This window comes from Syngnathus acus, chromosome 10, assembly GCF_901709675.1.
Source record: "Syngnathus acus chromosome 10, fSynAcu1.2, whole genome shotgun sequence".
NCBI lineage: Eukaryota > Metazoa > Chordata > Actinopteri > Syngnathiformes > Syngnathidae > Syngnathus > Syngnathus acus.
The window spans coordinates 20,061,990-20,079,357 of record NC_051095.1 but is presented as its reverse complement, the minus strand read 5'-3'; the positions used below and the strand labels follow the sequence as shown (position 1 = coordinate 20,079,357).

Below are 17,368 nucleotides of genomic sequence, written 5' to 3'. Positions count from 1 at the left end.
ATTATTAAAAAAAAGTAAAAAAATAAATAAAAAAACGAAAAAACAAATTTATTCATGCAGGGATGTCGTATTTATATGATGATGAGACACAAGGGTCTTGGTATGCACTTCAAAAAATATATGACATAATAATTTATTGCAAATTATTTTGTGGACACCAAAGTTGTGCTATATGTGTTGTAATGTTGGTGCTGTAAAAAAACAATAGATAAATAAAAATCAAACCACAGCCCAAACCAATGGTATCATAAAGCAATAAGGCAGATCTTTTAGTATTCCACGGGCATGTATGAATATATGTTGATGGGCAGGACTATAGTTTTCTTATTATGAGGCATAATAGAAGTACAGTTCACCAGTACTCACATTTTAAAACACGATTGCTTGCTGTTAGATTTTGGTTAACTTTGCATCCACTTAGCTACCGGGCCAGATACATTAAAACTTTGCCTAAAATTGACTTTGTTTTGTATAAATAAATCGCGACAAAACAGCAATTTCATGCTAAAGTCTAAAATTACTGCGATGGTGTACAATGGCCTTTTGTGTGATGAGAAATAATTGTGGATGAATGTGTATAAAACTTAAATGCTGTTTTTTTATACTTCTTCACACCAAATTATACAGTCAACGTTTACAGTAACAATTGGTGTGTCACTTGACACTTTCCTTTTTATTTTCCTTTTCTTTTTGGACGTAGCTGGAAAAGGTAAATACAGTAGTTAGATGGGTGTCCGATAACAAAGCCCTTCAGGCACATTCCTGGAGAGCAGCCTTTTCCAAGTCGGTTATTCTTGTTAAGTTGCTTATTGTTGAATTGTTTCATTCAGACAGGAACACATTTTCTTGGGAAACAAGTCCAGTTTTGTTTGGTAATTTCGTGTCTATTGGGTTTTTCAGCATTGGTGTGAAGTGTATAAAGAGGGCGAACTTATTATTTGTTCTTCTGGTGAATTTATAAATGTATTCTCTCACAAAGAAAATGATATGGTTGTTCAGCTTCAGAAAATTCGTTGTGACCTGAGACCTGGCAAATGTGATATCATTTTCAGTTGACAAAATGACTGCCCCCAAGATGTGGATTTTGCCTGTTTCATTCATATTCCACAAACGAAACATTAATTAGAACACTGACTAGATTACTACAAAGAAAATTTGGGGGTTGACTTTCACTTTAACAGAAAAATGTGCTTTTTGGCAGCAGGCTCTCCAGGGAACAACTAGCAGCTGCATTCTGTCAGTTCCATACAGATGACTCCTTCAAATGTTATCATGATGTTTTCATTTCAATCCTTGTCTCCTTAATGATTTTTTTATTTATTTATTTATTTATTTTTTACCACAAGCACAGAACAGGAACACACTGCCGCTTAGCAGTGGGACACATTTAGCACTGAGAGTTCAGTTGCTTTGCACTTCCATTTTTAGAGTTCACCCACTGGTTGTCCCAGGACTTGTTGCGCTGGGAACTGTACACTAGAGAGAAACAATAACAAAGAGTGACTCATTCTGTAACTCATTGACTTTTTACACGGACGTGTCCTCATTTGTCACATTGCTTGTTCGGGTCACACTGGCTTTATGGGACACATGTTAAAATTGCTGTTAAGAGAATCAGTCTGACAGTTTGGTTTTAGCATGGAAAGCAAATGAGCTGCTGTTTGCTGAGATAATTCTATTGTTCTGTAGTCAAATGCACATTGTCAAACATTGTAAAGGCCAGACATTTTCAAAACTAAGAAAATGGTCTTGTAGCGTTGACAGCATATTGCGGCCAATTTAAAAAAAAAAAAAAAGAAACCGTAATGAATGATGTTTTCCAAAATTAACTCATCCTGACATATTTCTAGTCATGGGAATTCTCTGTTCAATATTAGGCTGAAAGTACACTGACCTGCTATTTCTTAAGCCCATTTTATTCAAACCAACAGTGCCATCATGAGGAGTCAACAACTGCTTCATAAAGAGAATTTGAAGCTTCATTTTCATATCACGACATATTTCTCAAATGATTCCAACCCTTGTTCTACATTTTCCAAAACAAGATTACCAAATCAATGCAGATTTTTTTTCATTTTTACCCCCTTCAACATTCCTCAACCAATTTAAATTATTCTCATTATACTATATGTCATCATTTTACATTTTACAAGTCTCACATTTGGAATTTCAAAGACGTTTTAAGCACAATATTTTGGGTTTAATTTTTTTTGTGATACAATACTAAACGTCTCACACTTGTATGACAGTTAAAGATCCTGAAAGTGTCTTCAAAGATTTGTCTTTGTCTTTATGCATGTTTGAAGATAATTGTTGAAAACGTATGCAAAGACTGAGGCTACGGTAGAACGCAATTACGGAATTATAGCATTGTTTTAAATTCAAATTTTGCAGGGTTGTTAACAATATTCAAATTTATTTATATTCACTTTACAGGTATATTAACAGGTTACCTGTACAGTAAGAAATGCTGGTTGTGACATGTTGATCCATACACATTCAACATATCCAACATATTATTCAATTTTCCATTGTTTTCTCTGAAAGCTCAGAGCTCACTCCGAACACGCTATCTACTTCCTGTCAGATTTAATCTCAGTAAATGAGTTGCGACTGGTACCTACTAAAGAGAGGGAGGTGGAAGCGGCAGACAGCACAAATCTAGGCTCATCATTACTAATGGATGCTTTGCTGTGGGTCACTGACTCCAGACGGCAGAGTTGGTGTGCGCCTGTGGGGCCTGGCAGAAAGCGGAAGATGGAAATATCATTACGTAGCAGACATGAGGCTTGCAGGGTGCAACTTTTGTTTCAGATCCGCCTCTGAATCAGACGGTAAGCCTAGAGTGCAAAATCAACTGTCAGGGGTCTTTGAGGCATATTTGTCATGTGTAGCAATCGAAGGAGGGGCGGGTGACTCTGCTTGACCTCAGCTCTTTTTGGCGTGAGTGCTTTGCAGAAGAGAAGGGTGGGAGCTGACTGGACATTAGTGTTACTGACGACATCAGGCAAAAGGCAGGCTACACCCTGAACTGGTCGCCAGCCAGTCACGGCCCCGGGCAAACAGAAACAACCAATCACACCCACATGCACACTGTCACTGAGCAGGAATCGATTCCACGCATTCTGCACACACATCAGACGAGTGTACATACCTCTACACCATCAGCGACTTACTTGCTCTACGTGTGGAAAAAAAGTTGGTGGAAAATGTAGGTTGCTTTCATTTTGTCCATTGAAGAAAGAAAAAAAAAAACCATTGTGATTGTGCCACCATCTAGCGGTAGTCTTCTGCATTCCAGTATGCTAAAGGAATTAGAAAACCAGTTTATCCTCTCTGTGATTTGCAATGCTGCTTTCCATAAATACACTGCAGTGTTTTAAAGAAGATTGTTAAACTATTTTAATAAAATCATGACGTAAAGAAAATAGATGAATAATTTGCTTTTTTAATCGTTTTCAGCAAAGGGTCAGCAAGGGGTATGTTATCTTTTTATACAACCTAATAAAGTCTAAATATAATTTTGTATCGCAAAAATTGAACAAATGTTTATTATTCGATCTCATTCACTTGTGGGCTCATCTTAGGTGTCATTTGTTACAAACTCAGCACAACTCACTTCACAAGCAGCAATTCAACAATAAGTGAACAAGCTGTTTACTGCTTACTGTCAAAGCAAACATAAAACGAATATAATTGCATGTGTATTTTAATGGCCTAAAAAAACAACAACAAAAAACTTGCGTTCAAGTTTGCCAGGTTTTCTCTTCTTAGACTTCAAAATAAACCCCTGCTAAACACACTGCAAACGAGGCTAAAATAGACGGGGGATTTGGTAACCCTGGCAACAAACAAAGTTGCACGGGTCATCAAAATGCGACGAAAGCTCGTCCAGTCTATGTAAACAAGTGTCGCGCGACGAGCATCCCCACACGCCCTTTCTTGTCAAATGGCAATCATCATGTGAGAGCGTTCAGGAATTTTAGAAGTAGTGCTCTCAATGGCATTGAACCACAAATTTCTCTTGATGAGATTGTTTTTTGTTTTAGTAATTTATTCGGGCTTTGCACCCTTTGCACTTTTATGTCCCAAATTATAAACGTTTTCTGGTTCTTTGAGCAAACAAGTTAAGAAATAATAGATTGACTGTGAACTAAAAGTTAAAGCAATATAATGTTACTTTAAATATTTTGCATTTCATTGGTACATCTTTTGTGTCCTATCTCAGCATGGCACCTACAGCAGATTGTTTGTGTTTGCACATTCTGGCCACAGTTATGGTTTTGTTTCAATTCATTAAAGAAAAAAAACAATTCAAGCAATTTTCTCTTGTAAGGTGATAGCATGTGATACCTGGATACTAATGTGAATAGAATGGGTGAAAATGCCAATCTGCCGGAGGGTAACAGCTCACAGCAACCTTTTTTTTTGATTGGGGGAAAGATTAACTTTTTTTTCTTCAAATCTAGTTAATACATTTTCAATTATGAACTATGAAACGAACAAGTTCATTTTAAAAGTTGTGAACTGAACTTTGAACGACTTCATGTAGAAAGTGAACTATGCCAACACTGCAACCCGTATTATTGAAGCTTTTAATTGAGTCACTGAGACTTCAAAGTAGCAGTTTAGTCTCGGGTCCGACTATTTTCCCAATTCTATTTAGGATGAATATGCATAATAAATTCAAACACTATATCTTACTTTTCCATATATTTAGAGAGCCTCACATGTGCACTGTAAGGTGCCACACAGACATCTTCGTCGTCCTTCCAGCCAGGATGTGCCCAAACCCAACATGGTGCCACTTTCAGACATCACTGATCACACCATGGGACCCATTTAGCCTACTGTGTACATAACTAAACTAATGAGGATCCCCAATCAGATACTTTAGTCCGGTTAAGCAGAGAAACCATTTAATCCAATAGGCGGATCTAATGCCTCATGCGATGTCCCTGTGATTGGCTGCGAGACCAAAACAAAGGTCGCACCTCCCACATGGGGTGAGCAGAGGCTTAGGGTGAGCCTGATTAAGTGTTGTTGCAGGTAGGTGCAATATGTTAGTGCACAGTTGTAAGCAAACAATTGCATGGATATAGACCTACTTCTGTAAGTATTAATATTATTATCGTATATGTGACAATCATTTGCTGATGTTACATTGGGGTCCACAATCATAGATAGATAGATAGATAGATAGATAGATAGATAGATAGATAGATAGATAGATAGATAGATAGATAGATAGATAGATAGATAGATAGATAGATAGATAGATAGATAGATAGATAGAATAGCTCTGATTAAATTAAATAGATAGGTTAGGCTCATCCACAACACAATTATCTTCAATTGCTATCAGCTATTTCAGAAAAGTGAATGATCATTGTTTGAGCTAATGCTTCACACATTTCCCTTCGATTGAAAAAGTCAAGCTATGTCAACATGACATAACCAATTGATGTCGGAAACAACAGAGATTTATACATAATCATTTGCATGTATGTGCTTAAGTATTTACATCTTGTTCAAAGGAATAAGAAACTTTTTTTATCCAGGTGACACAAAAACCAGGATTTATTATGCTGCGACACAGAACTTGTTCATTGTCACTTGTACGGTGACCTAGCATCAAAGCAAATATGGGTCGACTTGTTAACACGGGAAAAGCAGGCCATACTGAACTGGCTTTAGCAGATTATAAAAAGACAGAACAGATGCACTGGAGTGAAAGACCAGCCAGATTGTGTATGTGTGTTTTTTGTTCTTGTTGTTGTCTGCTGACCTCTGACACCTGCTGTTTAGTACACACACTACATGACCACATGGCAAAATAAAGCGCAAGTATATGTCAGGAAATATACATATTCATTAGGAGTTCTTTTGCTAGGCATGTCTATCCTGGGGAAAATTTATGGGTTTTATAGCAGTACCTCTTCCTGCCAAAACCCCCTGGAAAGTGAGACAAAATTAAACCCCAACATCAGTTTGACCAATCGACACAAACTTGCATGAACACGTGAATGCTAACAGGAGACATGAAAGACCCTCAAAAACACATGCCCCAAATTGAACAGGAAGTCATTCATTTTGGGTGATGAAACACATTTTCACCTGATCATACAATATGAGACCATTTAATGAGTTGTTATGTAGTAGTAGTAGTAATAATTATGTCCCCTTGGGTTGCCAGACACCACGCGCAGAGAAAATGGTGGCCGCTGTGCACACCTTGCTCACCTCAAGACAACATGTTCAACCTGATGAGCAACTTCTGCACTTGGTTCTCCAAAATCCAGGAGCCAATCAGGTCATCTTAATTGCATGTCTAAAATTGCTTGTTTTTGACGTAAATGGCATGATACTGAGCAGTGTTTGTAATACAGTGAGATTACGCTTAAGATATAAGCGAGTCAAGTTGCAAGTTTTTTTTAAATGAGAACCAAGTCTTTATTTTATTTTTTGCTTCAATTTGCTGGTGCTGAATGCTGGCAGTGAATGTAACTTACTTCAGAATTCTGGCAAATAGTGAACAATCCTTAAAAAACTAGGTTTATTAAATATACTAAAAAACATATTCATCTCACAGGCGAGTGACTGTTCTTGTGGTGGGTCTTGACAAAGCAGGAAAGACGTCCTCCATCCGCAGCATGTCAAGAGGTATCCAATTTTGATGCAAAACATATCTTAATGATTTATGGGCAAATGTCGGTTTTCAAAATCTCCCATGGATGTGTGAGTGACTTACATAATGTTTTCTTTTTCTTGCACTAGAAGCATTTGTACAAGGGTTAGGGTTAGTTTTTACATGTACTGTATCTACTTGTCCCTACCTTTTTTCTTTTATCAGTTTATTTCTTTCTTACCCAGTTAGGATTCGTACCGAGAACTTGTCCATCCTGCTGTCTTTATTGCTTTCCCTCAGTGATTCCCATGATTCATTTTTTTTTATGATTGTTTGCAGTGCTATTTTCTAAGTGAACTGAACAGATTTGAACTGGAAACCACAATTTTCATTTAATCCCATCGAAAAAGTTTCAGTTTCTATCGTCTTGTTTTGGAGCTGCCGAATTCTTGTGTGGTTGTTCTATGTCCTCCAGTGTCCCACTCCGTGGAAGGAGGCTCCACCCAAGGGTGCATGAGGAGTGAGCTGAGGGTGGAGAACTACCTGGTCACCCTGCTGGATGTGGGGGGCTCGGTGGAGTCACAGGGGGCCTGGAGGGAGTATTATGGGGAAGCACACGGTGTCATCTTCGTGGTGGACTCCAGCGACCGGCCAAGGATCAAGGAGGTCAAGGAGGTCCTGGCTGACCTACTCAAGCAGCCCAGAGTGGCAGGAAAACCCATCCTAGTGTAAGTATATTCATTAGTAGAGCACAACTTTACAAACACTGCCCTCTAGGGGGACACCACTATACCTACATGGCTACTCAGAGTCCATTTTGTCAGCCTATCACTTCTTGAGGAATACCTCATAATAACAGACTATTAAACATGACTAGCGTGTGTACCTGAATTAAAAGATAGCCCACATTTTGAGGAAAAAAGGTCATGTTATTTTAACAACATATTTTTACAGATAAAACATATTTGTAATCTTATGAGAATAAACTTGTCGTATACAACACAAAAAGTAGATTTACAGGAACAATACATTTTGTCAGGCTAAAAAGTTATCTTATGAGGGTTTATTTTTGTAAATTTTGGATTATAACATCAAATTTAAAGTCTCACAAAGGAAGAAAGTCATTTTAACAAATGAATACAAAAAATATAACTTAATTATCTTAATTCTTATATTTCAGAAAGTATCTAACTAACTAACTGACTGACAGTACAATAAATGTACTAGTACTAGTACTAGTACTAGTAGAATGAATGAATGAATGAATGAATGAATGAATCCATTCATTCATTCATTCATTCATTCATTCATTCATTCATTCATCCATCCATCCATTCATTCATTCATTCATGGATTATATAACTTTATTTATATAGCACTTTCACAATAACCAATGGCGTGGTTGCCATGGGGAATTTCTATATAATGTCTGGATTTTCCCCAACGGCCGACGTATTTCCTGGCCACCCGAACCGTGTGATTCCATTGTTCTGATGTAAAAACTCCCCGACTCCAGTTCAATGACACCAGGAGGCCACGTGTGACTTGAAAACAACTGACTTCTGAGACTCAAAGCATGCATCGGTGTTTGTCTTTACAGCTTGGCAAACAAACAAGACAAAATGAATGCCCTGCTGGGAAGTGAACTGATCGAGATGCTCTCCTTGGAGAAGCTAGTCAACCAGAGCCGCTCTGTGTGCCATATCGTGAGTGCAACAATAACATGATTTCTGACTACTACAGTTTCACATTAAACTACCATTATATGATCCCCTCTCCTCACAAGGAGCCTTGTTCAGCCTTAATGGACCTGCGGCGCTGGTCGGATAGGAAAGCGTTACGAGGCCTTCGCTGGCTGCTGCGAGCCGTCTCTCTGGATTACCCGGGGCTGTGCATCCGCGTGGCCCAGGACAGCAAGACGCCTCTGGAGCCCAGAGAGAGGAACGGTAAAGCAGAGAAGACAAGAGGAAGAAACAAGAGTGAACGGTGAGTCACATTTTGTGCTGCTACGTTATGAATACCTCCTCATTCTGATGAAGTTTTTATTGATGCCTGAAGAAGGTATTGTTGTAACAGTAAATGCGGTTGTGGAAGTGCACAATTTAAGAAATAAAGCTCAAGGATTCCCTGGGGCATTGTCTATCCATTTCAGTATTTAGACTTTTTAACTTTTTCGTTGGCTTTGAAATTGTGATTGCTAGCATGACACTGGCTATCCAAAGACAAGGTTGTTTTAAATACGCAAGGTGTAATTCTCTTTGTTTTATGTTGATTTTGTCAGTAAACATCAACTTGTAATGATAATGCTTGAATGAACTGAAACCTTAATACGACCTGATGTTATCCATCCTTCCATGTAACCCTAGCGTGAGAACCAGCAAGTCAGGCCTCCGCCAGGTTCACAGGCCAAAGGACATGGAAAACATAAGCAATGGGGAAAGAAAGTTGCAGCCCATTCAGAACATAATGCAGAAGGTGAATAGATTTTGGACTAGGCCACTTCAATTCCGTTTTATTGTTGCTAGGTCGTATACATGAATTATAGACAAGATGAACTGTAATTGGCAGGAGAACACTCTAAAAAAGAAGCTGAAGAAAACCACCAGAAGGAGGAAAAAGCCAGCCAAAGCCAGCAAAGACAAACAAGATGAACAAGCGGCGAGTGAGAAGGAAGAAGAGGAGGCCAGTAAAGATGAGACAGAAAACGCTGGCCACCAAGAGCGAACTAGCAGTCCGCTCATCCCCCCTAATAAAGGGAAACACACACAAAAGGGCAAGGTGAAAGAGAAGACATGGGATGTGCCTGAATCACCACACGATGACGAGAAGCCCCTCAGAGGTATGGCCAGTATAGTTTTTATTTAATTAATATGGAACAATTTATTGAATTAATATTCAGTTGAATTTGACAAGATATTGTTCATTATTTTTATATATTTTTGAATGTTTTTTTAATTAAATGTTTTTTAAATTAAATGGACAAAAACGAGTTAAATATGACAAGAAACCAGGCATTATGCTTCAAAAACTTTTGATATCATACTTTATATTAATATCTTTTTTCTTTTCACTTTTGTCAGTAGACTATATTAAATTGATTAGTGCTTACAATACAATGTCGCCCTGCAGCATATTGATTTTAGCATTTATAACCTTGTTTTCCATGTAATAATCTATCTGTGAAGCCACGGGAAAAAAGAGGAAAAGGAAGAAGGGTGTGAAAGTTAAAAGAAGGAACAAAATCAACACTGAAGGAACATTTGGAGCATCTGCTCAATCTGTTGACCTCTCTACTACATTTGGTGAGAATTAACCACTCCCTCACCATACGCAGATTAAACATGTTGGATTTCATAATAAAGGCCTTGTCTCCTCCTAGATCTTTACCGAAAAGCCATACTGGCGCTTAAGGAGCGTCAAGATCAGGGACAATGAGAGAAAAAAAAGAGCCCTGCTTGTTATCACGTCATCCCTCTCCTCACAAAAATGGACAGAACATATGTATATCAATGCACAAATGACGATTTCCCATCGGATGCATGAGTCTTTCATAGGTTTTTCTTGACATTCCATCATGTAGTGGAGACACATTGTTTATTTAATAACAATAATAATGATCCAAATGTATGTATGGCCAAATGTGTAATTTTTTATTGTTCCATTTCTAATAAAATCATTTCCCTGTAATGCATTACGTACAGTAACAGTATTATTTTGTTTTTCGAAGGCACAGACAAGAAGAAATAGCTACTGGTATGAATTTCTTGAGTAGTGAGTGGATAGATGTATGTATGAATGTATGTATAAATGGTTGGTGGCTTGTTTGGTTTTCATGGACAGAAGGATGATGGAAGAAGGGTGGATGGCTGTATGAATGGAAGGATGGGTGGCTGTTTAGCTGGGTAGGTGGATGAATGGATGAATGGATGGATGGATGGATGGATGAGTGAAAAATTGGTAGGTCTGTTGGTACAGTAGGTCATCAGGGACACAATGCGAAGGTCTCGACATCCCAAGGCTTAGAAAGACGCAAGTGTAGCTACATACATCATCAAGCTCAGCTCAGTGGCCTAGTGGTAGAGTGTCCGCCCTGAGACTGGAAGGTTGTGGGTTCAAACCCCGGCCGGGTCATACCAAAGACTATAAAAATGGGACCCATTGCCTCCCTGCTTGGCACTCAGCATTAAGGGTTGGAATTGGGGGGTTAGATCACCAACTGATTCCCGAGCGCGGCACCGCTGCTGCTCACTGCTCCCCTCTCCCTCAGGGGATGGATTAAAATCACACGGGGATGGGTTAAATGCAGAGGACAAATTTCACCACACCCAGGTGTGTGTGTGACGATCATTGGGACTTTAACTTTTAACTTTTAAGTAGCAGGAAGGCACGCTCAATTACCGTTTTTTTTTTAATGTTTTTCAAAGTGTATTTACGCAATTACTACTGTAATAAAGACTTTTTTGTGTGTATTACTAATATTCGCAACCGCGTCGTAAAACGAGGACACCCGCGGGTTATATCGTAAATCGGCAACTGTCCCTTTAAGAGGCTGCGCGCCCTCCCGCGGAAGACGAGCAGGTTGCAGGTGCTGGATCACTATTTGGCAAGGCATTCGGGCAGCAGCATCCGGTCAACCGATTCCCATTCGTCGCAAACTCCAGCGGGATCCAAAATGCCCTCACCGAGGACTATCACCATCGTGGCCCTCTCCTTCGCCCTCGGCTTGTTCTTCGTCTTCATGGGGACCATTAAGCTGACGCCGAGGCTCAGCAAAGACGCGTACAGCGAGATGGTGAGTGAATGAGAGGTGGGGGGAGGCCATTGTTCTGTGAATGCTGACCCAATATTAAACTAACCGCAAAATAAGCTCTCAACGTTCTCTTTTATTTCACCATTATCTCGTAATATCCTCCACTTAGATCCTTTCTGAAACATCCTCGCTGTAAAATGGCATAAACGTGTTGTATGGCTGCTGCCAACACATCAGCGCACAAAGTAGGCCGAAGATAGATTAAAATAGCCTCACTAATATTAATCAATTGACCAAATAACTGCAGCATACATAATTGTGTGTGTGTGTGTATATATATATATATATATATATATATATATATATATATATATATATATATATATATATATATATATATATCTCCATCCATCATATCCATCCATTTTCTGTACCCTTTGTGCCAACGGGGGTCGCGGGCGTGCCTATCCCAGCAGTCATCGGGCAGTAGGCTGGGAACACCATGAACGGGGGCACACAGAGACGAACAATCATTCGCACTCACACTCACTGGCAATTTAGAGTGCTCAATCAGCCTACCATGCATGTTTTGGGGATGTGGGAGGAAACCGGATTGCCCGGAGAAAACCCACACAGGCACGGGGAGAACATGCAAACTCCACACAGGGAGGGCCGCACCCTCTGAACTGTGAGGCGGACGTGCTAACCAGTGCGTCACCGTGCCGCCGTGTATATAAAACGTGACAACAAAATTATATTGTTACCTCAAAAAAGTGTTACTATAAAACAAGTACAGTGGTGGTACATTGACTTAAGAGTGCCCCAACGGTTTTTGATTAAGATTTAATTTGTGTTGTGTTGCGAGTTAAAAACACAAACCATTTTCTTTATATGTTGTCATATTAACTGTACAGTGCAAAAATTTGGTTGTTTTGGGGGATGTAGCAGAATAAGAAAACCCCCACATTCGCAGGGAATAGGGACTGAGCCCTACCAGAGGAGTCCTCACGTGAATGACACACCAGAGAGGTTTCCAATCATATTTAGAGCCCACAGGAATGTGGTAAAGAACTTCTTTTTGTCATATTGAAGCTCATCAACTCATTTCAATATAGTTCTATGACACCAGGAAGCCACAAGACGATGGCAAAGCACCCCTTTTGTTTAAATAATGCTCCTAAACTCACTTCAACCTAGTTCTTTGACTTTGGGATGCCACAATATGGCAGAAAAGCACATATTTTGTCGTAAATAAGCACTTCAACCTATTTTAACATGGTAGTTTGGCATCAAGATACCACAAGAGGGCGCCAGAGCAAACTTTTATTTGTGGCCTGAGCACAAAACGAGCAAGTCGGTGAAATCTTGAAGATAGGTCGACCCCAAAATGTGCCAGTGCTGAACCACAAATGTGCAGGAGTTCACTGTACAAGCAAATTATGTTACAAACCTGTTTAGAGCTTTATAAATGCGACGTGTAACCACATAGCCTACTGAAATAGAATGTAAAATGCCAATTAGTTTGCACATTACGGTAATTAAATGCACAGTGTGCTGCTCCATCTGAAAAACATAACATAAGCACTTCCGACGGTGACGGTAACTTGGATGTGTCAACTTGGAGTTAACACTTTGGAATGTTGGCCTATATGAGCTTATTGGTGGATCTTTTTAGCAATAATCATGTCGAAGTAGTGTTTGAAGAAAAAAGTCAGTATACTTTAATTTGTTCCATGTGCTTTCCTGTAGAAACGGGCGTACAAGAGCTATGCCAAAGCTCTGCCTGGCCTGAAAAAGATTGGTGTGACCTCCGTGTTGCTCCGCAAGATCATCGGCTCCCTGGAGGTGGCCTGCGGCGTGGTCCTGACCCTGGTGCCGGGCAGGCCCAAGGATGTAGCCAACTTTATTTTGCTGCTGGTCATGCTGGCCGTGCTGTTCTTCCACCAGCTGGTCGGCGACCCCCTCAAGCGCTACGCCCACGCGCTGGTCTTCGGCATCCTGCTCACCTGCCGGCTGCTCATAGCCCGGCAGAGCGACGAGCGACCGGAGAGGGAGGAGAGCAGGGAGGAGCAGCAGCCGCAACATCAGCAGCATGTCAATGACCAGGAAAAGAACAAGGTCAAGCAGTCTTAAAAGCATTTTTTAATCCCCCTCCCAGCTACAGTGAAGCGAGTCCTTGATATCTTTAACACACATACTTGGAACTGGTGGTTACTCATCTCCTTGACTTGACTGTGGACAGTCATCAGTGTGGAACTTTTGTTTTGTCCCATTCCAAAATTAACATTCAGTCTCAGTGCTCCCCCGTTACATTGTAGCTTTTTTAAGGGATCAAGTTTTTACAGTGGTACCTGGACTTGAGAGCACCCCAACTTGCAGGTTTTCCAAGCTTTTGTTTGGTTGTGACTAGGGGTGTAAATCGCGGGTTTTGTCACGATACGATATCATATCGATACAAAGAACCACGATACGATATTTGCCAATATCTTAAAGCCTGCTGTGATTCATTCACGATACATCACGATATAGTGCTCCACGATCGATATATATATATTTTTTTTAAATAAAAAATATAGAACAATATCCTGATTTATAACAATTCATACGCAAAATCAACAAGGTACTGCAAACTCTTTATTTAGGAAATTACAAGAGTATTGTAGTATACAAAGTGCTTATTTTAACACTGAACTTTATCAAATTCCTATATTTTTTCTCATAAGTAAAGAAAAATGAATATTCTTTCTTTTTTTGTAATACCATTAACTTTAAAGTGCAGTACTGAACTATTTATTTACAATAATTGTAATTGTCCGTTGAGCCATCTTTTCTTTGGAATCCAAAGTGCTTCCAAACGAATGACTTGAAGCCCAAAGGGGAGCGAATTTCCTCGTCTTCGTGGACACTAGCCATAGCACCAGCCCAGGAGCCGCGTAGTTGTCGGCTCCCCTTTCACGTGCCTGCTCTGCTCACAACACAACACGCCGCGTACTGCTCCCGGAAAGAGGAAGCAAGCAACAATGAACTGGATTTCAAAATAAAGTCGCGTCTAATGTCCGAGGTCAAACACGGCGATATAAATCGATGTTTATGTTTAGCATCGATGCCAATAAATCGTAGAGCATTATATCGATTAATCGATGTGTATCGATGAATCGTTACACCCCTAGTTGTGACACAAAAAAAATCAATCAACTGGTTCAATGGCAGCCATTTTCAATTTAGACTTCTCGAGGCTATTTACAGAATTTTAGAGCATTTTGACTGATCTTTCATGACCACAAAACTGTTTTACGTGACAATACAAGTGACCAACCTACCTAAAGACCACGGTTAGTTTCTATCTTTTTACAGAGGCTTTAGAAATCAGTAAAAATAACAGTTTCACCAAAAGCACTGATTTCCGACTAAAAACTGGAGGAAATTTGATTTTGTAAAACTAATCTTGTCAAACAGATAGTGACTTTGATGCTAACATTTTTTGCTTTTGTGACGACTTAAAACATGAAGTGGGAACATTTAGATCATGGCAAAATGTTTTTTTTTACAGCCATAAAAAGCTTCTAAAATATCTAAAAAAAAACAAAAGCCATCATTGTGGCAATATTTCATAAAAATGCTGAGACTGATAGGCCTGGCTACTTACACCTGAGCACAAAATACCAAAATCGGCTGTTGAAAATTAAGTCTCTCTGTTGTTGGGCAAAATACCCTTTTTGTGGAACATTTGTGATTTCATCTTTGCAAAATCTGATCAAAAAATGCCTTCAAATTAGAGTAAAACTGTATATCTTGACAATTTATCATCATATCGCCTGGACCATTTTGTTTTGTCAGTTCCTTGGAGAACTTCTTCTCTGATATCCAATAAGTGCATATGGGCCGAAATTCTGAGAGGTTGATGATTCAAAGTAACGGTAACATTTTAAATGACGTCATTTAAAAACTCAGCGTGTAAGGAGCAAATGAAGCCTTCTTTTTGAGAAGAGCAGTGTGGTCAGTAGAAGAAGTCTCATTCCCACTTATTCGTAATGGAGTGTGTTAAAACTCATTGGCTTGATTTTTGGTTGCACAAGATTAAAATGTGTTAAACTGACATTTGTTCATTTTTGACAAAAACGCGGGAAAATTACATCTGTTCATCTCATTTTAAATCACGTGCAACCGATGAACATTTCTGAATTAAGTAAATCCAAATGATTCTGTTTCAATGCACTGTGATTTTATTTTTGTTTTCATTTATTTATTTGTTAATAGTCAATTAAAAATCCAAAAGAGATGTCTTTAGCGTGTTGCTGGGAGGGTACATGCTTAGCAAATGATTGACAGCACCCTTTGGTCACTCCTTCAGTCTCTCCAGGCGCAGTAAAACAATAACAGAAAATAAAATGTACGTGGAGGCATTAGATGGGGTCAGAGAGGGATGATTTCTCCAAAGATTATTTTGAAAATAATCTACTGCGAGGTCTTGTGTACAGTTTTAACATACTATGTGACATTTTTTTTAACTGCAAACTCCTCCTTTGAGTAATCCATATTGTGTGTGGGTGGAGGGGGGCGGGGGTATATTTGTTTTGAAGTATTGTAGAGGCATTTGACGTGCTCATTCCATGTTGACTTGTCAGTCACATTGCTAATACAATACAATACAATACAATACTTAATACAACTTACTTTTTTTTTTTATTCTTTGGCTTTTGACCCAACATCTGACTGACATTGCTTTATTGCTTCCTGCGTCTACTACATGTGTTAGTGTCATTATTTGTTTTTGAAACATTTTGCTTTAAAAAGAAAAAAAAAATCATACAACTATGAAATGTGCTGTGAGAAACGCTGACTTACTGCATGGCTCGAGTCAAACATCAGTGGCTTTTTAAATGCCATTTGCAATTTACTTCATGAACTGCATCATCTTTTTTGATTTTCCAAAATGTTGCCATTTCTTTCCCCATAATCGATGTGACAAGAAGAGATTCACAATCTAATCTTTATCCTTTGCTCAAAAGCTGTGCCCACCTAAAATCCAAAGTGATGCTACACCGCCGTCTACACAGATCTACTGTTTGTCATTACAGTGATTTCAAATGTGAATTTAACAGACAAGCTGCGTTGGACCCTCTAACAAATCTTCAAGTTGAAAAAACATTCAAATACAAGTACAACTGTAGTAATATAAAAATCCACAGCTGTGAAGGTGTTAAGCACGTGGTATGTGGCCAAGGAGAGACATAGTTGTTGGCGCACTTTCATCCATTTATTGAATGAGACATAACTGTCAAACACATGAATCCATAATGAGAACACTCACAAGGATGGACCTCAACTCCTGATGTCACCCCACCCTTGCAAAAAAACAACAACGTGATGTAGCTGGGAACTTTGATTTACTTAGAATTGTACTTTTTCAGAGTGAAATGTGTGCCTCTTTAGTTGAACTCAAAGGTACTATTCCGTTGTTTGTTTGCCAACAGTGGTTGGGAATCACTGAATAAGAGCATGTTTCTCTCAATGGGCTTTTCAGGTCATGAAAGGATTTTCCTAAATGAACATCAAATCATTCATGACACATCCACAACCACCAATCCAATATCCAAGAAATATCTTCAGCATTAAACATAAACTTTAGGCTTATTATTCTCGCCACCTTTTTAGTATTCACAGACCCGTGCATGTTACTAAATGTAAATGCCCCAGAATAACCCATTAATCCTGTTACAACCCTATCTTTTATTTATTATAGGTTGCAAATGGAAATGTGTGAACTTGTTCTTTATAATAGGAGTATTGCATCGGGATTTTTTGTTTTTGAAATGTGTCTTAAATGTTGAAATAAAAACCCTGATTCCATTTTTTTCTTCATTCGCCACAAGAATGCAGTGATTTTATAGTGCACTTGCTGAAAGGGGAATACCCCTGCTACAGTTGCCTAAAAACAATGTAGATCTAGATACAAAAGCTGCATGTCCATTTCAAGAAGGAGAAAACAA

General features: G+C 39.0%; 2 protein-coding genes across 2 annotated transcripts; both read left to right on the top strand.

Annotated features, from left to right (window-relative positions):
• The first annotated feature begins 4,791 nt into the window (after nt 1-4,791).
• Nucleotides 4,792-10,319, top strand: arl13a (ADP-ribosylation factor-like 13A). Its single transcript, XM_037261051.1, has 10 exons — nt 4,792-5,112; nt 6,197-6,313; nt 6,593-6,663; nt 7,104-7,356; nt 8,229-8,334; nt 8,415-8,614; nt 8,995-9,103; nt 9,197-9,467; nt 9,814-9,930; nt 10,008-10,319. Exons 1-10 carry the CDS (start codon nt 5,093-5,095, stop codon nt 10,061-10,063), a joined length of 1,320 nt encoding a protein of 439 aa, XP_037116946.1. The 5' UTR covers nt 4,792-5,092; the 3' UTR covers nt 10,064-10,319.
• An 878-nt stretch (nt 10,320-11,197) lies between these two features.
• Nucleotides 11,198-17,228, top strand: tmem35 (transmembrane protein 35). Its single transcript, XM_037261069.1, has 3 exons — nt 11,198-11,420; nt 13,128-13,777; nt 14,549-17,228. Exons 1-2 carry the CDS (start codon nt 11,301-11,303, stop codon nt 13,509-13,511), a joined length of 504 nt encoding a protein of 167 aa, XP_037116964.1. The 5' UTR covers nt 11,198-11,300; the 3' UTR covers nt 13,512-13,777; nt 14,549-17,228.
• The last annotated feature ends 140 nt before the right edge of the window (nt 17,229-17,368 follow it).